The 23054-nt window shown below is 37.1% G+C and overlaps 1 protein-coding gene across 3 annotated transcripts in view; it reads left to right on the top strand.

The window, feature by feature from the left end:
- Positions 1 to 23054, top strand: part of MYT1L (myelin transcription factor 1-like) — a 399784-nt gene that overhangs the window by 230460 nt on the left and 146270 nt on the right. For 2 of the 3 annotated variants that reach the window (XM_006863965.1, XM_006863966.1), the window contains 3 exons: positions 583 to 1554; positions 6249 to 6383; positions 21794 to 21884. In XM_006863965.1, coding sequence (XP_006864027.1) covers positions 583 to 1554; positions 6249 to 6383; positions 21794 to 21884 — 1198 coding nt within the window. Of the gene's footprint in view, positions 1 to 582; positions 1561 to 6248; positions 6384 to 21793; positions 21885 to 23054 lie in introns of all 3 variants that reach the window. The other variant, XM_006863964.1, reaches the window with a different exon arrangement.

The raw sequence follows: 23054 nt of genomic DNA, 5'->3' as shown, positions 1-23054 counted from the left end.
TTTACCATGGCGGTCTCCAAATATTAATTCAACCCAGATATATGCTTTATGACCCTGAACTCCCAATGTATGTGGCATCTCTGTGATTCCTCAGGAACCTGTGTTGTTAAGTATCGTTGTAAAATTGAACAATTTTTAAACTATCGCTGTGAGTAGCTACTTAAGAATTGGAAACAAAATTCATGAACTTTTAAAAAGCCTAGTATTCTGATTAGCACAATTATTATACATCCAGTTGTGTTGTAAGTAAATAAAACTAATGAGGGAAATAAGTTTTTCTTTAAAATCTAGAAGCAATTCAAACTAATTTTTTAAATTATATTTACCCTATTTAAAATTAAGTAAGGAACTTAATAGTTCATAGCAAATACTTTAAATGGCCTCCTGTTTTCTAGCATAATCTGTTTTCTTGATCTCAGCCCTTTAAACCCAGCTGTAACTGGGAGTTAACATTGTAGCATATGATAAGCAGTATTTGACATGCAGTTAACTTGCTATCCGCGCTGTTGCAACTAAACTTCAAGTTCTAGCCATTTTTTTCTTTTCTTTTCTTTTTTGTCTTTTTTTTTATTTTCTTTGCAGAAGACCATCAAATGAATTGTCACAATACTCGAATAATGCAAGACACAGAAAAGGATGATAACAATAATGATGAATATGATAATTATGATGAACTGGTGGCCAAATCATTGTTAAATCTTGGCAAAATAGCTGAGGATGCAGCATACCGGGCCAGGACTGAGTCAGAAATGAACAGCAATACCTCCAACAGTCTGGAAGATGATAGTGACAAAAATGAGAACCTGGGTCGGAAAAGCGAGTTAAGTTTAGACTTAGATAGTGATGTTGTTAGAGAAACAGTGGACTCCCTTAAATTATTAGCCCAAGGACATGGTGTTGTGCTTTCAGAAAACATTAATGACAGAAATTATGCAGATAGCATGTCACAACAGGATAATAGAAATATGAATTATGTAATGTTAGGGAAACCCATGAACAATGGACTCATGGAAAAAATGGTGGAGGAGAGTGATGAGGAGGTGTGTCTAAGCAGTTTGGAGTGTTTGAGGAATCAATGCTTTGATCTGGCCAGGAAGCTCAGTGAGACAAACCCACAGGAGAGAAACCAACAGCAAAACATGAACATCCGTCAGCATGTCAGGCAAGAAGACGACTTCCCAGGAAGAACGCCCGATAGGAACTACTCTGACATGATGAACTTAATGCGACTTGAAGAACAATTGAGTCCCAGATCTAGAACTTTTTCTAGTTGTGCAAAGGAGGACGGGTGCCATGAAAGAGACGACGATACCACCTCCGTTAACTCCGACAGGTCTGAAGAAGTCTTTGATATGACCAAGGGTAATTTAACACTTCTCGAGAAAGCGATTGCTTTGGAAACGGAAAGAGCCAAGGCCATGAGGGAAAAAATGGCAATGGAAGCTGGAAGGAGGGATAATATGAGATCATATGAGGAGCAGTCTCCAAGACAACTTTCCGGGGAGGAGAGAAAGCCTAAATCCAGTGACAGCCATGTCAAAAAGCCATACTATGGTAAAGGTAATATTTCTACCTAACGTAAGTTGACTCATGTAATCATGAGCTAGGGTAAAATATGTTGATCACAGTCTACAGTGTGGGAATTATACTAAATTATATCTCTAAAGTTTACTTTTCAAAGGTGATTCCAGAATTATATTTTGTGATTCTGTTTCTAAAGAGCAAATAAAGTATTTTTCTGAAAAAAATGCATAAAGCAGCTCAATGTCATGTTATTAGAGCAGATGAATAATGTAATACTTCATTGGGAAGATGCATTTTTTGGGTAGATAGGATTAAAACACAAACACACCATGCGATAGGAAATATTAAGATAAGCCTTTGCTGTTACAAAAGCATCACTATTTATATTGAGTGGCAAGAGCTTATGTAACAATTAGTTCATCAGGAATGAAGCACATATTTTCTAAATTGGATTAGGTATGTGGCATCATGATTTATAAAATTATCATCAAATGACAGTTATTGATGAAACCTCCACATAGAAAACATTTCTGATAGAAATTGAATAGCAACAGAATGACTGATAACATAAGATTAGGGCAGTGACTGCACATTAATTATCTTAAGATAGTAAGGTAATGAAAAGCATTTGCTATGCAAGGCATGGTATGGTCCAGGTTAAGATCAATAGCAATTTCTTTAGTATGTTCATTCCCCCTCATTGATTCCATTATGAAAACAGTTATGGTAATTTTCTCAAATGTAATTTATTATAAAATACTCAAAACCACCCAATATGATATTTAAACACATTTTCACTTATGAAATATGTGGCACTTATTTGTATATTTCTATATTAATGTATATATACATCTGTATGTATATATATATGTGTGTGTGTGTATGTGTGTACCCAACCTCAATGATTGCAATGAAGACAATGTCCACTGTCAATATGATACAGATTAAAATTTAACATCCTTCAGACCCTGGACATTGTAGATATCTCAACTGCAAGGTTATTTTAGTATAAAGTAAGAAGCAGTTTGAAAGTGTGAAATCGATGATTCTTAGACTTCTCTGTATTATTATTGAGAACATTTTATTGTTTTTCATTTTATTCTACTTATTATGAATACGGCATTTCCTCCCTGTGGATCTGATGATGAGGATCAGGAATGTGGTTTGAAAATCAGTTGCTGTAAAAATTTCAAACTATTAGAAAAATTGTTTTTGTTTTTGTTTTACTATTATGACATAGGTGTGTATTCTCCTCTCAATGTGTGCACATATGTTCTATGATAAGTTGGACATTACTACAACTGAAATCCTGATTGGATACAAACAGCCAAAAGCTTATTGGGTTCTTGATTTAGCAAGTACTTGAGCACTAACAGTTGCTTCAGTAATGAGGTGAAGACTAGACCTCTTTGAGTGTGGCATTGAATGAAAGGGGTCATTTTTTTCAAAGGAAAGAGTCTTTAGTGTACTAAAATATCAGAGTTTGAAAAGAGTTTTAAAGATTATGAAACATAATGTTTAAAACTTTAGGACAATTATTTTCAATATTTTCTAATGCTATCTATTAGAAAACCGTAACTGTATCTTACATAAACTAAACATTTTAGGAAGGAATTATTTTATTTCTTTAGGCTCAATTGGATGAATGTATTTTAGGAGAAGGTTTTAGAATTCTGTATTCTGGGTTTTATGCTGGAGTTCTGATTTTAAGAAGTTCAGGGATGTACAAAGTGGACAGATTTGGGATTGTATAATTTTTGTTGCTATGGTTTCTTTGGCTTATCTTGTCCCTTTAAACTCAGCAGCTTTATGGAGATTTTTACTTTTTTTTTTTTTTTTTTTTCAAGTAATGAAATTTCATCCATTTTTTTCCCCTAAGTAAGTAGAGGTAAGGCTGGAAATGAACAGTTAAAAACTTAGATGTGCTTTCCCCTTGAAATCAGAAAAGGGTGGGGATTTGAATTTTCCAAATGAGTTGGAAAGCATTGATTTCTTCAACTCTCCAGATTTTCCAGGTCTTCCTTTCACCAAAATTCATTTCAGTTTTGTATCAGTGTTTTCCACATTGTCCCCAAGTTTCTTTGACCATATCAATAGCTATGTTTATAACCAAATAAATATGGCCATATAAGGTCACCCTGGTGGGGAAAAGATAATAATGTCCTTTAAAAAATTATGTGCTAATAATTTTACCAACACAGCTAAAGTACAAGTCCTATAACAACACAGCATATCTACAGTCTCAATTTACAACTCTGTTACTTTATTAAAGATGGGAAGAACACTTGTACCAATTCTCATTCACACACAGTATACTCACATTGATTTGAAATTATGAATAAGTAACTGCTACAAAAAGGAAGTGAATAATAAAATTGCTCTATTTTTTTGTATATTCAGTTGTCTACTCTAAAATGAATAAAGGGGGAAGCAAGTTCATCTAACATGCAATTTTCTTTTTCTATCAATCTTCAAAAGGTTTTCAGTTGACTTGTTGGTCTGCTTGCTTGCTTGGTTGTTCTGTATTTGCTCATATGTCTGTTTTTAAAATGTACTGAGATTACAAGAAATAAGAAGTTGAGAGGAGGTAACAGTGATGGTAGGAGCATGGTGGTACACTGATTAAGTACTTGGTTGCTAACCAAAAGTCAGTAGTTTGAACCCACTGACCACTCTGTGGGAGCAAACGTTGGCAGTCTGTTTCCATAGGGATTTACAGCTTTGGAAATCCACTGAGGCAGTTCTACTCTGTCTTATAGTGTTGCTATGAGTTGGCATTGACTTAAAGACAGTGGATGTTAATAGGCAATGGTGATGACAAACTATATCCACCTCGATAGGGTTTGATGCATCGAGAGGAGATTATACTCTTGTCTTCCAAAATCTGAAAAATTTGGAGCCACATTGTTTTTATACAGATCTGATTTTAATTTTACAATGCTTTTAAAATCTTTCAGATAATATAATTTGTTAAAAATTGTAAGTGAGCTGATGAAAAATGATTCATTCAATAATTCATATTAACTGTCATTTACTTATCATTTGAAAGATTTTTGCATCTAGTTAAAACCCTATCTCTAGTATATGATTTTAAATATTCCTTGTTTTCCATTGATTGTTATTGTGCCCTTAAAAGTTTATATTTATACTAACTAAACTATATCAACAGTATAAAATTACTCAAAAGACAATAAAATGCTTTTTAGTTTGTATGTGTAAGAGGAGGGTCAAAAAGGTATTTCAGGTTTGAGGTCACAATATTACAACTTTAAATTTGTTCTCAGAGGCTACTGTATATAAACAGTTGTAGTAAAGTAGATGACAAGTCTACAAAGGAAATTTTCATCAAAACAGAACTGGTGTAGAAAATTCTAATACCTAAAAGAATCATTCACAAGAAAAATTCATAGCTTAAAAAATGATGAAGAGCTTTTTATATAAACATGTAAGCATTTATATATGGCTGTGATTCCTTTCTAATTTCAAGTTACCATGAATAGCTTAAGAAAAATGTCCACGAGTTACAGAAAAGTTAAACTAAGCTTTTTTATTGATGTGAATTGAATTCTCAATCAAACGTAAAACATGTTTTTTTAAGTCATAATTGATTAATGGGAGACTGATTTTAGAAATGCCTAAAGAAATTTAGCTATAGCATTCCCTGGATAAAATCTTAATAGCCATACTATAAGAAATGTCTATTGGTGATTTTAGTAACTGGTTTTCAAAAACTGGTTCAAAATACAGTGTTTTGCACACTTGTATTTGCTATTTTCTGTGAGCTTTATCTTAAAAAAATATTTCCCAATGATTCTACTGCTCGTTTATAAACTATGAAAATTTGGGGTATAAAAATTATTTTATTAGTGATATAACAACATTTCTGGCATCTTACATTAAATTTTTGACAAAACGTCTGCTCTAATCCTTCCATTGACTGGTATTGCAGAGAAGCCAACAGGGCTCTAGAAAACCATTACTTCTTAATTTTGTGTATGCATGCACAGCATTATAAAAGCCTTCCTCTGGTCTCCCAAGTACAGATGAAGAAATCAAAACAAATGATTGCTCCAGCGGCTTCTGAAACATTTTTGATTGCTCATCATCTCTCTCAGGTGGGATTTCCACCATTTTGATCATTTGCTTACAGTGCCTTCTGAGAGTTCATTTTATTTCCAGAAAAGCGATGAATTAGTACTCTAAGGAACCGTGTTGCTTAACCTCAAGAGAGTAAATTCCAATACCAGTAAAAAATTGCAGCTTATAATGTAAATGATCAGAGCACTCAAGAAATTCAGCTAGGGAGTTTTGGAATGGTATATACGCTCTGGATGAATTTCACAGATAAATTTATGAATGACAATGGTATAGTTTTGTTCTCTAAGAAGGTCACTGTCTCATCACTATTATGTTGATTTCTTTGAGCAATGCAGCTTATCATGTAACACACGGGAAAATAATTAATGAAGAGTTAAGTTTAGGAACATTCCTTTTCTCCTGTTGGATGGAAACGAAAATATTTTATAATTCTTGATTAAACTGTATAAGGTCAAAAAATCACCCCAAACCAAAGAACTACTTAAGTAAAAGTCTGATGTCACAACCTGTCCCCTGACACCTGCTTTATTTCTTTATTTAGCAAAGGTTTCTTCCAATTGTTAAATAATCACATTTGTCTTCAGTTGGTAAACGTTCATTCTCTTGACACCTGTTGTCGCTTTTAGATCCCTCAAGAACAGAAAAGAAAGAGAGCAAGTGTCCAACCCCTGGGTGTGATGGAACTGGCCACGTAACTGGGCTTTATCCTCATCATCGCAGTTTATCCGGATGCCCGCACAAAGATAAGGTCCCTCCAGAAAGTAAGTCCATGCTTCACCACTACCCTTGGGAATTCAAACATCTACAAATTTGTTTATATCATCCCTCTTACCTTTTGTCATTTCCATCTTATGGTTCAATGTGACCTAATATAACTAGGCCCCAAATTTTTTAAATGAACAATTCATTCAGGATTAGCTGGGGCCAAAGTGATCTTAACCACCTTCTCCAGCATGCAGTGTTTTCCTCTGACTCATTTTCCTGCTAGATCAACCCTACTGTATCAACTTCCTCTGAAGGATAGCTCCCTGCAATATGACTTCCTTTTAGAAAGGCCGGGATTATAGTAAATTCTTACCTGCTGTGACCTCAGATAAGTAATTTCTCTACATCTCCTCTAATATATTATAGAATTGAAATCAACATTCTCCAAAATATCCCTTCCAGCATTTATACTATTAATCCTTGAAGAAAAGGGTCTTGAGACATGACTTGTGCAATTAGCCAGACTTCTATATGTCATCCAAATCAACATTTATATAGAAGGCTTTATTGCATGAAACATCATGTCCTAGTTGTCCCCAAAAAACTTATACTATAAAATCCTTAATAAGGTTGAAATTGAGTGGGTTTCAATCTTATACATTCTTATTAATTCATTTTTGTTGTTGTTAACTGCTGTTGAATTGGTCCCCACTCATAGTGACCCTCTATAGGGTATTTAAGGAGCAGCTGATAGGTTTCAGCTGTTGACCTTGTGGTTTGCAGTCCAGTGCTGATCCTATAGTGCCACACTAGTTATGTGTTAGTGATATAAAATGAATCTACAACAACTGCTAAGTACACTTCTGTACTGAAAGATGATGTACACATTTCATGTTTGTATGTTTATCTTTCTCTCAACACAAAGTTTACCAATTATGTGAAATTACTTATAATTGACTGCTTTAAAGAGATGTTTTCAGAAATGACTTTATGAATTTAAGAGCCTGATATTGGGTCTGAAGTATTTTTGAGCATTTCCTTCATTATCTAAGACCTAATTTCTAGTGGGAAGAATGGGATAGCTTTCCCTGAGATATGAAGGTGATCAGATGGTCTCTTAGAGGAACATTTGGGGATATCCCAATAAAGCAGGTAGCTGTGGGAGAGCTGAGAAGTGAATCTATATGATCAAAGAAAATGTCAGAATAGTATTTGGGACTTAGAAACTAAGTTTAGCTGAATCCTTCAAGATGAAATATTTTAGAAGATATTGTAGCTCCAAGTGTTCAAATGATTTCTAAAAATAATAAACAAAAGATTCTTATAACTTGTGACCAAACTTGAAGAGCTATGAAAATGAAAGAAGTCAAGTGAATGGATATGATCCCGTGTGTTACATGAGTAGAGAGACAGCATGGTTTAGCAATAGCTTCTGTTTGCCTGAGCACACACTTTGTGTTAGGTGCTCAGTTTACACCCACATACACTAACATATTTAGTCTGAACATAAAACCTGCAGGGTAGTATTATACCCATTTTCAGGTAAGGAAATGAGGATCAGAGACTTCATTATCCTCTTTCCAGGGATTAGCACAGTGCCAGCATATTGAGGATGTTTAAATTAAAAAAAAAAAAAATTCATTTGAGCAAGGTCTAACTTGCCCAAGTAAATATAAGAACTGAGATCTAAATCCAGATCTATCTGATTCCCAAAGCTGTCTATTTTCACTGGTACCTAGATTTGATATTACACTTTCACGCCAAACAGGCTATGCGATTTAAACATGTTATAAACTCTCTGTACTTCATTTTCTTTATCTAAAAAATGCGGCATTTGGACCAATAGCTAATGTTTTTAGAATAAAATTCTCCTTTACATAATTTTCCTTTAAGGCATCTATTTTCCCTTTCAAAGTGAAATACCAGTTCCTTTTTTTTTGACTGATATATTCTACCAATTCCAAATTTTCACAGAGAAAAACTAAATGTAATTGAAATATAGATTCTGACAAATTGGATATTACACGTATTTGTACAAACCATAGGTGATATCATGTTTTGCTATAACATTAGCTTGTGAGAAGTGAAAACTCAGATCCGTTACTGATCTCCCAAATGTATGAATATTCCAGAATATTTGCAGATAAGCATTTCTAAATATTTGTTCATGTATGGTTCATTATAAAATCATAAATGTGGGGGTGGAATGGAAGTACTCTGTAAAAGGCATTTCTTTCTTTTTCTTCCTTCCTTCCTTCTTTCCTTCCTTCCTTCCTTCCTTCCTTCATTTCTTTAATTTTCTGTAGAGCAGGTTCTTAATCATTAATTTGATAATGTGTTCAGAACCTTTTATTTATAGCACACTGTATTAGCAATACCGAGTGCATCAAGATGAATGAGGCATAGTTCTGGTCCTCAAAGAGCTCACTATCTCATGGAACAAAAAAGGCCTGAGCACAAGGCAAAATATAGTAATTGCATAATTGTTGTTGGTTGTTAGTAAGTGCCATTGACTTGGTTCTGACCCTAACAACCCTGTATAGGGTTTCTGAGGAGCAACTAGTGAGCTTGAACCGCCAACCTTGCAGTTCAAACCAACTTTGAAGTCCAGCACATTAACCCATAGTGCCACACCAGGAACAGATGATTGCTAATGAGGATGAGGTGATTTTAAGACTTCTAGCCTTAGTAAGTGGCAATATAATATGTTACTAAATATAGGGACTTGAGAAACAGAAGTATAATTAGGGAACCAAATTAGTTTCTTTTTTCTTTTTTAGTTTACATTTTAGGAACAGTATGACACTGCATGGTTTAAGATCAGGAAAAGTATGTGTCAGATGTGTACCCTTTCACCATTCTTATTCCGTCTGTACAATCTGTATGCTAAGCAAATAATCTGAGAAGCTGAACTGTATAAAGAAGACAGCATCAGGATTGGTGAAAGACTCACTAACAACTTGACATATGCAGATGACACAAACCCTCACAATTGAACCAATAAGCAATATCATGATATTGTCCCAGATTTCATTTTACTTGGATTCATAATCAATGTCCTTGGAAGTAACAGTCAAGAAATAAAATGTATTGCTTTGGTCAAATCAGCTGCAGAAGATCTCTTTAAAGTGGTAAAAATCAAAGATGTCACTTTGAGGACTAATGTGTGCCTGACCCAAGCATGACCCAATCACCTCATATGAATGTGAAAGCTGGAAATTGAGTAAGTAATACCAAAGAACGACTTATGCATTTGAATTATGATGTTAGCAGGATTGTGAGACTCAGTTTCATGAACTTTGAGCATGTTATCAAGAGGGCCAGTCCCTGGAGAAGGATGTTATGCTTGCAAACGTAAAGGGTTGGTGAAAAGAGGAAGACGTCCAAGAGATGGACTGATGCAGTGACTGCAACAATGGCCTCATGCCCAGAAAGGATTGTGAACACAGTGTAGTACCAGGCAGTGTTTCATTTTGTAGTACATGGGATCAATATGAGTAGAAACCAACTCAACACCACCTAACAACAACCACAATTACATTTTCCGGAAGGTTTTGAGAAAACACATTGGGAGATCCTTGTAATTTCAGGCACAGAGGTGTCTATTTTGTAGCATCCTTTCATTAGTGTCAGTATACCGTGAGAATGAAATTTCTCAGAGAGAAAGTTTAGAGTAGGAATAAAAATATTGTTGCTGTTAAGTGCCGTTGAGTCGGTTCCGACCCATAGAGACCCTGTAAAGGATTTCCAAGGCGTAGCTGGTGAGTTTGAACTGCTGACCTTATGGTTCAAACTGACTTTGCAGTCCAGCACATTAACCAAGAGCCCAAAAATAGAAAGTGCAGGCACAAGTATACAAACGGAAGAAGCAGAATAAAAGAAGCAAATGAAAGAAAACCCAGGAAGCAGCGATAAAAAGAGAGCTATGTATTTATGGAAAAGTTTGACATCTGAAGAGGATGTCTGAAGAATCAAAGAAGTCTAAAAGATAAAGAGTAAACTCATAAAGGGAGCACATGTGAGATGGGGGTATATCTCAACTGCTAGTTGACAGGATGGAAGCACATCACAGATTGATGAGGGGGTGGGGTTTTGCATGCTGCCAGTCCATTTCCATGGGATATCACATCCCTCCACCCAGTACTATCCTCTACCACCACTACCCTGGTCCACATAGCAAGTGGAAGGAGAGTACACCAATGCACCAAGGTGCCTGATCCATCCCCACCTGCCAAGCTACCAAGCAGTGGTAAAGGGTGCTATGCTATGAGCTGCCCACCCCACCCCTCACCTATAAACCTGCCATATGATGGAAGAGTCCACCCATATGCTCAGCTTCCTTTAAAACTGCACAATGCCCTGCACAATGCCCACCAACCCACCAATGGCTGGAAGAACATGCCTGTTCTCCGGCTGCCCATCCCTCTAGTCTGACAACCAGTGATGTGCTATCCCATGCAACTGGACTGGTAGATGCACAACCCCACCCCCAGCAATCTGTAATGTGATTCCATGCTGTCAACTAGCAGTTGAGGTATACCTCCATCTCACATGTGCTCCCTTTGTGACTGGTGACCTGCAGTTCCATGCCACTATTCTGCAACAGGGGGCAGAGCACACACACACACTCCAACAACCAGCAGTATGAGCTCCTGTGCCTCCTGTCCAGAGACCAGTGACCCATGTACCTTTATTCTGACCACCTGGCAACTAATGAAGTGTAGTTATAGCATCCTTAACCCAATGACTGACGAGAGCATACACACCCAGTAGCCGGCTTGACTTGCACATCACCTCATAAACAACATCCATCACATGCACAGAAGTACCATTTGTGCATGTGATAGAACCTCTGCCTTATGACAAGCAGGAGTTTCTAGTGCTTACATACATTTTTCTGGCTGCAATCCCACACACAGATGTTCCAGCAGGTCTACTGCACAGGCAATGAAAGTCTTTGTTCCCCCATTATCAGCTGAGATACTAAATCATGGATGCACAGAGGATCTATGCCAACCATTTGGGAAGCACTCCCTTAGAGGGGCTACAGAAACATACTATCCTGACCTCCAGATAATGAGCTTAACTGCTTGCACTAACCAAGAAGAATTCTACAGTCCCATAAGGAATGTGGAGAGACCTTGACCACCCAATAATTGTCACCAAATATCAATGAAAGAACCTACTCTGTTACCACCACTGACCTTAATGTCTCTGAGACAGCAGACAATAGCTAATTATAAGCAGAAAAAGGAAAAGATGCCTCTAACAAGTTAGCAAAATAAAGGGACAGAAAACCTTCTTGAAGAAGAGATGGTAAATAGTACTACCTTCTAAGGAATTCAAAAGACTTGGATATAGGATCCTCAAAGGAAACTAGGAAATCACAGACAACAATGGAAAATCCATAGAAGAATTCAGTAAAACAATACAAGAACATAGTAACCAAATAAACACATCACTAAAAACATACAAAAACAGCAAACATAAATGTAGAAGATTCAAAATAAAATATCAGAAATCAGTAATTAAATCATAGGGCACAGAAGCAGGATTGGATCAATGGAAGAAAGAATCAGTGAAATGGAGGACAAATTCCTTGATAGCAATCTGTTTAAATGGAGTCCTGGTGTGGCGCTGTGGGTTAATGCACTGCACTGCAAAGTTGGTTTGAACTACAAGGTTGGCAGTTCAAGCTCACCAGCTGTTCGTCAGAAACCCTTTACAGGGTCTCTAGTAGTTATGATTCGAGCTGCTAACCTCAGGGTCATCAGTTCAAAACTACCAGCTGTACCGTGGGAAAAAGATGAGACTTTCTGCTCCCGTAAAGATTTACAGCCTTGGAAACCCTGTACAGGGTCGTTATGAGTTGGAACCGACTCCACAGTACATAACAACAACAATAGGTCAGAATTGACTTGAAAGCACTTAACAATAACAGTCTGTTTAAATGGAATCCTGGTGTGGCACTGTAGGATAAGCACTGGACCAAAAGTTCATTTGAACTGTATGATCAGTTTTTCAAACTCACCGGCCGCTCCACAAAAACTGTATACTGGGTTGTTGTGAGCTAGAATTGACTCGAGGATACTTAATAATAACACCACAAATCTGTTTAAGGAACAAATAGATAAAATAATGAAGAAAGTCTAAGAGTTATGTGGGACACAATCAAGAGAAAGAGTTTAAGTGTAATTGGAATTCTAGAGGAGGACAGAAAAAAGAAGCACAAAGAGAATCTTTGAAGACTTATTGACAGGAAACTTACCTAAAATCATGACAGATGAGAAGGTTTATCCAAGAACTTCAAAAACCCACATGCAGAATAGACACAAAAAGTAAGTCAACAAAACATATCATAATCAGACTTTCCTAAAGCAACGACAAAGAAAGATTTCTGAGAGAATCTAATGATAAAAGAAATCTCCCTTACAAATATCACTCAATTCACTATGAGGATACACACCATCACAGCAAGTATTTGCAAGCCCAATAACAGAGCTCCAAAATACATAAAATATACTCTACCAGAATTGAAAAAAGAAATAGTTCTACAGTAATACTAGTAGACCTCAACATACTTTCAATGATATACAGAACAGCTGGAAAGAAACTCAACAAAGATACAGAATACCTAAATACACAGCCAAGCAACTAGACCTCATAGACAAATGCAGAGCATACCATCAACAGCAGCACAGTACACATTCTCTGCCAATGCACAAGGATCATTCTCAGAATAGACCAATTTTTAGGCCACAAAGCAAGCTTCAATAAATTAAAAAACATAAAAATAATACAAAGCATTTTTTCTGCTGATCAATTCAATCTATTCCAACACATAATTATCCTGTATACAGTTCCTGAGGCTGTACATAATAATCCTGTATACAGTTCCTGAGGCTGTTCTGAAAATGGGAACAGAAAGGTTCCTCATTTTCCATGGAGTGGCTGGTGGATTCAAACTCTTACCTTGTGGTTACCAGTCAAAGTGGTAACCCACTATGCCACCCAGGCTCCTACAATCATCATACTATAAAACTAGAAATAAATAACAAAACAAGGAAAAAACTAGATATACAGAAACTAAATAAACCTTGTTTAAAAATGAATGTGTAATGTTGTTGTTGTTGTTAAGTGCCATTGAATTTGTTTTGACCCATAGCGACCCTGCATAGGTTTCTGAGGAGCAACTTGTGAGCTTCAACCTCTGACCTTGCAGTTCAAACCAACTCTGCAGTCCAGCATATCAACAGTATGCTGTACCACACCAGGATTAGTAGAAGAAATTAAAATTAAATTTTAAAATTCATAGAAAAGAAGTTATAAAAGAATCCACAACCATCACAAAAAGAGGAAGTAATAAAGATCAGAGCAGAAATTAATAAAATAGGAAACAAAAACAGTAAAAAGAAACAATAAAACTAGAAATTGGTTCTTTGAGCGGATCAATAAAATTGACAAATCACTGATCAAATTCACAAAGGAAAAAGATGTGAAAATACAAATAGCCAAAATAAAGACGTGAAATTGGTGACATTACAATAGAACCAACTGAAATTAAAAGGAACATAACAGAATATTATGAAAAGTATGTACTTCAACAAATTTGTAAACCTAGGATAAATTGACAAATTTCTAGAAGTACGCTATCTACCTAAAGTAATGTAAAAAGATGCAGAACTATTTGACAGACCCATAACAGATGTAGAAATTGAAGAAGTTATCTTAAAAACAAACAAAAAAGAAACTCTAGCTCGACGGTTTCATTGGAGAATTCTACCAAGTATTCAGAAAAGAATTAATACCAATTCTGCTTAAACAATTCCAGAACATAAAAAAAGAAAGAATACTCCCTATTCTGTGAAGCAAACATACCTCTGATACCAAAGACAGAAAAAGATCCCACTAAAAAAGAAAATTTCAGAAAACGATCACTCATAATGGAGTCCTGATGCACTTCTAGAAGATTAACATTAAACTGCTAACCACAATGTCAGTGGTTCAAATCCACCAGTCATATCTTGGAAACCCCATACAGGGTCACCATGAATTGGAATCGATTGATGGCACTTAACAACAACAACAACATCCCTCATAAACATAGATGCAAAAATCTAAACAAAATTCTCTTAAACAGAATTCAACAGCATGTCAAAAATAATAATAATGCATCATGATCAAGTAGGATTTATAGCAGGGATGCAAATACATTTCAACATTAGGAAATCAATCAATACAATTTACCACATAAGTTAAAAGAATCACATGATCATCTCAATTGATACAGAAAAAAAGCATTTGTTAAAATTCAATATCCTTTTTTGATAAACCTCTTAGCAAAATAGGAATCAAAGGGAAATTCCTCAACACAATTCTGGGTATAAATACAAAATGAAACTGAGTCCTAGTGTGGTGCTGTAGGATAAGCAGTGGGATGCTACCCACATCGTTAGTGGTTCACACCTACTTCCCTTTCCTCATAAACCCTATACAGAGTTGATATGAGTCAGAACTGACTAGACAGTACTTAACAACAGCATGTAAAACAGTCAACATTACTGTCAATGTGAAAGATGGAGATCATTTCCATTTAGAACAGGAATGAGAGAAGAATGCCATTAGCCAATGAGTTCCTAGGGCCTGGGGGGCTCAGGACCATAGTCTCAGGGGACACCATACTTAATTAGCATTACACAATGCCTAAAGACATTGTTCTACATCTTACTTTGGTCAGTAGCATCTGGGATCTTCAAAGCTCACTAGAAGCCATCTATTCCTGGTGTTGTGCTGGGGGTTAATGTGCTGGACTGCAAAGTCGGTATGAACCACAAGGTTGGCAGTTCGAGCTCACCAGTTGCTCCTCAGAAACTCTATATTATGTCACTATGAGTCTGAATTGACTCGACAGTACTTAACAACAAGGTGCAACTATTGGTCTCTCCATGTGTGCTATAAAGAAGAGTGATGAAAACTGAAGATGCTTGAAATCAACTAGTCCAATAGACTAATGGAGTAGATGAACATCGGTCAATACAACTCTGAGAACAGCCAACACTACCAACTGCTCTAAAAGTGGTCACATTTAGAAGGTCCCACATATAGAATGGCAGAAAATGTGGAACGAATCTCAAAATTATTTTTTAAAAAAGACTGGGCAGAAAGAGACTAGAGGAACTCAAGACTCTGTCCCTTGACCACCCTTCAGGTCTGGAATGGAACTCACCCTCATGGCCCAATTTTCAGCCAAGTGGTAGATAGGTATAATGGAGGGGGAGGGGGTAGAAACACAAAATAAGATATACTCATCATGGAATGGTCAAACATTCAACATCAATAGGACAACACTGGCCTAAGGGAAAAGTTCAGAAGGGTTGGGAAGGAAGTTGGAATGAAATCAAACCCTCAGGGAGGAAGTGGGATAACTGTTGTGACATGGAGGGCACTGCAACCAATGAAATGAAACAAAGCTTACGGTTCATTGAATGTAAAACTGATGATGTTCTCTGTAAACTTTTACTCAATTCACAATAAAAAGGGTTTTTTAAATGCCCATTTTCACCACTCTTATTCAGTATGTTCTGAAATAGTGGTGGTGGTTTTGTGATGTAGAATTAGTTCTGATTCTTGGCAACCCAATATAGGATCTCCAAGGCTGCAAATCTTTATAGGAGCAGAAAGATTCATCTTTGTCTTGCAATCAGTTAATAGATTTGAACAACTGACCTTGTGTTTATCAGTCCAACTTGTAACCCACAATACTACCAGAGTATCCAAATTGGAAATTAAGAAGTAAAACTTTCCTGATTCACAGATGACATGGTCAGATACATAGAAAATCCCAGAGACTCCACAAGAAATATCATTGGAACTAACAGAGGATTTAGCAAAACGGCAGAGTATAAGATCAACACACAAAAATTAGTTGGATTTCTCTATATTAACAAGGACTTTAAAAAGGAAACCATGAAATCAATGCCATTTATAATGGCTCTCAAAAAGGGTAAAATGCCTATGTCAGGAGGGACCAGTCGCTGGAGGAGGACATTATGTTTGGTAAGAAGGAGGGTCAGAGAAAAAGAGGGAGACCCCTAACAAGATGGATTGGCCAAGTGGCAGCATCAATGGACTCAAGCATGGCAACAGTAGTGAGGTTGGCCCAGGATCGGGCAGTGTTTCGTTCTGCTGTGCATAAGGTCACTATGAGTCGGTACCGACTCAAGGGCACCTAATAACAACAAAGCTAACCAGAAGGAGCTCTGGTAGCGTAGTGGTCTCGAATCAGGCTGCGAACCTCAAGGTCAGCAGTTTGAAACTGCCAGCTGTTCTGCACAAGAAAAATAAGGCTTTCTGCTTCCATAAAGACTTACAGCTTCAGAAACTCTGTACAGGGTCGCTATGAGTCAGAACTGACTCCACAGCACATAACCACCACCACCAAAGCTTACCAGGGATGTAAAAGACCAGGGATGTACAAGGGAAATTATTAAAAAAAAAAAAAAAAACCTGCTACAAGACCCAGAAGGAGATCCATCTACATAAATGGAAAATATTTTGTATTCATGAATTGACTTAACTTTGTAAAAATGTCAATACTACCAAAAGTGATCTATTGATAAAATGCAATCCCAATCCAAATCTGTAAAAGTGGTGTGGGGGTCATGTTTGTCCTCTTCTAACTTCACAAGAAGGGAGGAAGAGAATGAAGATCATCTGTATCAGCTGCCCAAGGTTGATTCCTGTGAGGTAGAAGTCGGACATACACACATCTTCCAACTTTTTTTTTTAACCAATACTCATACCAACTGTCCATCCCATGACACTTTGTACTTCTCTGTTAGGTTCAAGAATGCATTGAAATTGCCACAAAGAATTCACAGATGATACTCACAATTATGCGTTTAGTAGGAAAATAACAAGATCAAAAACAACTCAGGACATAGTTCTTTAACCAAAACTGCCTCTTCTCTACTGTGCCTGCAGACACACCTTTTTTTGGTCCTCACTCTTTCTTGGCCATATGGCCCCTTAGCTTCTGCCCTGCTCAAGAAAGTGTTACAACATTCTTTTAGCTTTGCCAATTAAATGCCAAGAGGCATCCATTCCACCAGTGAACCCCAGCCCAAAGGTACTCACCATAGCTGCATGAGCTGGCAAACTTAGCTCCACCAAGTGCCCAAAGGAACCACACTGTGCCAGCAAGTTTCCTGCTGTAGGCATTCAGCTTTCTTGTCCATGGACCAGGAAGACCACCACTGTGTCTTGTGCCATTTTCTTGGTTTTGCTGCCTCTACTGCCACGGCTCTTTGCTGCTGCTTCTTACCATCTTGTACCATCTTCTGTGTCACAGTTCCCTATTTTGTAACTAAAAGAAATTCAGTGCAGGAATCCTGAGTCTAAAGGACACACTCCACTACTGGATCTTCTTTGTTGATGGTAGTGAGATTTCCTCTGTCCACCTCTGAACAGGTTCATTTTAATCCTAGCAGGTTGGCAAAACTAATCAGTGCCCAAGTGAGGGTTCTATACACCCTATTTGCATGGACCCATTCCCACAGTGCTCTGGCCATTATTTACTTCATTTCCAAGCTACCAGTCCCCTGGGTGGACACAAGCATCTCACATTTGCATAGTCTTATTTAGTCATTGGTGGAAATTATAAAGAAGCGCCATACCAAGCAACTTGCTGCACCACAAAATCCCAGCAACATTCTTTATTGAAATGGAAGAACTAATTTCCAACTTTATTTGGAAAGGAGAGTCCCAAATAAATAAAACAACACTAAAGAAGAAAAACAAAGCAGGAAGCACCTCACTTCCTACTCTCAAAACTTACGATGCAGCCAAGATAGTGAAAGCACCCTGGTACTCTTTCAATGATAGAAACATAGACCAATGGAACTGATTATGAAGTCAGGAGCAAATCCATCTATCTATGGGCAGCTGTAAAGTTTTGCTAAAGATAATACAGAAACAAGTAAAGTTTTGCTAAAGGTAATACAGAAACGGCTACAATCATACATTGACAGAGAACTTCCAGAGGTTCAAGCTGGATTCAGAAGAGGCCGTGGAACAAGAGATATCATTGCTGATGTCTGATGGATCTTGGCTGAAAGCAGAGAATATCAGAAAGATGTTTACCTATGCTTTATTGACTACGCAAAAGCTTTCGATTGTGTGGATCATGACAAGCTATGGACAACATTGTGAAGTATGAGTATTCCAGAACACTTAATTGTACTTCTGAGAAATCTGTACCTGGACCAAGAAGAGGTTGTTCGAACACAGCATGGGAACACTGAATGTTTTTAAATTAGGAAAGGTGTGCGACAAGGTTGTGTTCTTTCACCATACTTATTCAACCTGTATGCTGAGCAAATAATACAAAAAGCTGGGTTGTATGAAGAAAACGTGGCATCAGGATTGGAGGAAGACTCATTAACAACCTGTGATATGCAGATGATACAACCTTGCTTGCTGAAAGTGAAGAGGATTTGAAACATTTACTGATGAAGATCAAAGAACACAGCCTTCGGTATGGATTGCATCTCAATGTCAAAAAAACAAAAATCCTCACCAATGGACCAATAAACAACATTCTTATCCACGGAGAAAAGATTGAAGTTGTCAAGGACTTCATTCTCCTTGGATCGACTATCAACATTCGCGGAAGCAGCAGTCAAGAGATCAGACGACATATTGCATTAGGCAAATCTGCTGCACAGGAACTTTTTAAAGTGTTGAAGAGCAAAGATGTCACCTTGAGGACTAAGGTGCGCCTGACCCAAGCCATGGTATTTTCAATGACCTCATATGGATGCGAAAGCTGGACAGTCAATAAGGAAGATCGTAGAAGAATTGATGCCTTTGAATTATGGTGTTGGAGGAGAATATTCAAAGTGCCATGGGCTGCCAAAAGAACCAATAGATCCATTTTGGAAGAAGTGAATAAGGAAGATCGTAGAAGAATTAATGTCTTTGAATTGTGGTGTTGGAGGAGAATACTAAAAGTGCCATGGACTACCAAAAGAACCAGTGATTGGTTTTGAAAGAGGTGCAGCCAGAGTGCTCCTTGGAGGCCAAGATGACTAAACTTCGTCTCTCATACTTTGGACATATTGTCAGGAGGGAACAGTCACTGGAGAAGGATGTCATGCTGGGTAAGATGGAGGGTCAGAGAAAAAGAGAAGACCCCCGACGAGATGGATCGGCCAGGTGGCATCATTGATGGACTCAAGTGTGGCAGCGGTAGTGAGATTGGCCCAGGATCGGACATTGTTTCGTTCTGCTGTGCATGGGGTCGCTATGAGTCTGTTCCGAGTCGATGGCACCTGACAACAACAATGGGCAGCTGATTTTGGACAAAATAATACATGAATAATAGACAATCATTTTGATAACTGTGACTTCTTAAAAATTAAATACTCATGCTCATCAAAAGGCTTCACTAAAAGAATAAAAGAAGAACGTACAGACTAAGAAAAATCTTTGGCAATGACCTATCTGACAAAGGTCTAATTTTAAAAATATATAGGAAGCTTCAATATCTCAACAAAAAAGACAGTCAACTCAATCATAGTACAGAAGATTGAGAAATAGGTGTGGTATGGAAGAAATAGAAATAAACAGTGTAGACAAAAAAGATAGCAAGTAGATGTCATCTCACGTATGAATACTAGCTGATAGTGAGATGGATTCTGTCTCTAGTTAGCAGGGAGTCAGATGTGATCAATTTGAGATCTATACCATTAGCAAAAATGGAAGGTGTTTGCTATCTCCAGGGACAACTTTATATTTGAAAAACTTAGCATGACAGGAAAGAGAAAGATGAATTTTAACTGAAGAGAGAAACTGTGTGTAGGAAAGTCTAAATGTGATTTTATAATAAGATGTTGTACAGAGAGTCGCTGTGAGTCGCAGCGGACTCAACAGCACTCAACAACAACATAGCAAGATGACAGTAAAACAGTAAAGAGCAGAAAATTGAAAATATCGTAAATCAAGGTCCTGGAGGACATGAGAGAGAACAGATCAGAATACAGATTGAAGAATTCCGTTTGCAAGAGAGGAGAGGAGAGACACTCCTCATCTGCAGCAGGAGAGGAGATATGCACATAACTAGGCTGTCTCCAGCAAAGAATAGACTGCCTAGAGTCCCACCAGTCATGTCCCAAAGGGAATCATACACTGACTCTTCATTATTTTGATCACTCTTAATGCACATCTACTAAGTAAGAATTAGGCAAGAGCTATAAGGATAAATAAAAAATGGACTTTGAGTTTAAAGAACTCACACAGATCTTTTTTGTTGTTTTTATTGCATGTCATTGAGTCAATTCCAAATCACAGTAAGGAGGAAAATCATGGAGTCAAATAAAAACAACATTGTGTGGGACTAGGATGCAGTCAGTACTGAAATCAGACCTGCATATTTCAAAGGCATGAGAGAGATTATTTTTCAGAAGGAAGAAAAGGTGGTGGTGTTTTGTTGTTGTTTTTTTAATTTTTGACAATTATATAATTATTTGGGGGCACAGAACTGATTTTGACACATCTTCCATGTTCATCTAACATTAGGTAAACATTACTGACAGGGAGAGCTCCAACAGGTGGTGCTGCTCCTTCATTATCCTGGAATTTATTGACAACTGAAATGAGTAATGCAACTTGCTGAAGGGGACAATTTTATGGGTCAATCCCCTTGATTTCCACATGTGCCAATAACCTATGGTAGCCTTTTCTCATAATTCAGAGTAATGGAATGTTCATGAAGTACCAGAAGAAAGGGAGTAAGCCAATAAGCAAAAGTCTATCTCCAGTAGTGGGTAAATTTAAATCAGTATTGTTTGACAACAGGTCAGCATATCCTTGTAGCATAAGAGAACATTGCAGGCTATCTTTCCTGTGTTAATTTCACCTGGTAAAATGCATAGCACCTACTGTTCTTGCTCATTCTATTTAAAAAATAATAAAGTACTTGATTCCTAAATGAAAAATCATTATTTAAATTGATTTTACTTAAAAATATGGTTTGGGGCTTCTAGTCACCCATGACCACCACACTTTCATAATATTGTGTGTCCACAAAATACAGCATGTTTGTTTTTTTAAAACTACCAATTTACATGCAGTTACACGGCTAATCAATATTCAGTGCTTATGTATGGAAAATATATCAGGACCCCCCTGCTTCACTATCCCATGTGAAACAATTTAATGATTACATTCTCTAACCTCCATAACTCCCCTCTTCTAGCACATCCTGCTTTGCATGCCAATTAGAGTAAGGTCAAAATAATCTCTTTTTTTCCATACATGTATTTTCCTGACCATGCCTATCACAAGTGTCTGTAGGACTCTCTGTTGTAAACTAACCCAGCCTTTGTTAAAATGATTGCATATTCTTGTACTCTGACCATTTCTGTGTTTTAATACTGGGCTGTTTTCTCTGCCTCTCCTTGTCAAGTTCTTGCCATGCATGAAAATGTTCTCAAGTGTCCTACTCCAGGCTGCACAGGGCGAGGGCATGTAAATAGCAACAGGAACTCTCACAGAAGGTAAGCAAAGCATTACTGGATTCTACGCTGGAGGGAAATCATTTCCTAACAGTGGTATTCCTGGCAAACCCTTCTGAGGGAGTGTTCTTTCATGTGCACATCTCTTTCTTACTGAAGGAGACAGATGGTCCTCAGTGTATCATTTTTTAAAAAATTGAGTAATGCTGTCACGTATTACATGGAAAAGACAAAATACTTAGATTCCTTTTTTACAGATTGGTTTTTTTTTTTTTTAGTTGTCTCAAGTACCTGTCATGTGGAGTTAACAGTCCCATACAAGGTGTTTTCCTTGGTATAATATCTAAAATGAAAATCATGACCAGTTATAGTAACTAGACACAATGCAGTAAGGTCTCAGTCATCCTCTGTGGGTAAAGAAGAGTTTATATTGTCATGTATTATACAGAACTATGAATTAGAATGCAGTCAAATGTGATGGTTTATGACTGAATCTGCCTGCACCTTGTACCTGTGCTGTGGCTCCAGGTCATAAGTAGGGATATTTTTAATAACAGATATTCCAAAGTGGTGCTTTGGGGATGGTAGCATGCCAGGTAAATAAGATTTTTATTGTACTACTACTGCAAACAAGCAGACACAGAATCACACTTAGGTGCTTAACAAATTCCAGTTCATTTTTTCTCTCTTAGTCAGACTTTTGTAAAAGTTACTAAGTGGCTAACAATATTCCATCAGAGACTTTTTATTGGCTCAGTAACTTAAAAGTGATTGTTTTGAAGCACCATGTGGTTTATAGTGTCAACTTCCAAAACTTATCAAATCACACCTGAATAGTGGAAACACAGTTATACATTGCTTGACATTTTGCTTGTCTGTTTGGTTACTTGTGTTAAGTTTATAATAAAACATATCACAATTCTGTCCCCTTCAGAGGTTTTCCTGTGCTTAGTCTTCAGAAGGAAGAAATGATTAAAAGTTTGACTTATTAGGTTCATGCTAAGTGCTGGTCAATGTAGCATTTGCAATGTCACTTTCTTCATCAAACCTTAATACAACTATATGTTTTTGACATATTACACATACCTGGAGTATCTGTATGGCTATATATAGCAGACATGATTTCATGAACAATGAGCTCATACACAAAAGTGTCAATCTTTAGTCTTTTATGAATAAACCAAGTACAAAATATTTCATTTAAAAATATTT

This window comes from Chrysochloris asiatica, unplaced genomic scaffold (genome assembly GCF_000296735.1).
Source record: "Chrysochloris asiatica unplaced genomic scaffold, ChrAsi1.0 scaffold00058, whole genome shotgun sequence".
Taxonomy (NCBI): domain Eukaryota; kingdom Metazoa; phylum Chordata; class Mammalia; order Afrosoricida; family Chrysochloridae; genus Chrysochloris; species Chrysochloris asiatica.
Note: the sequence above shows the minus strand (reverse complement) of the source record. Positions and strands in the feature narration are given on the sequence as shown.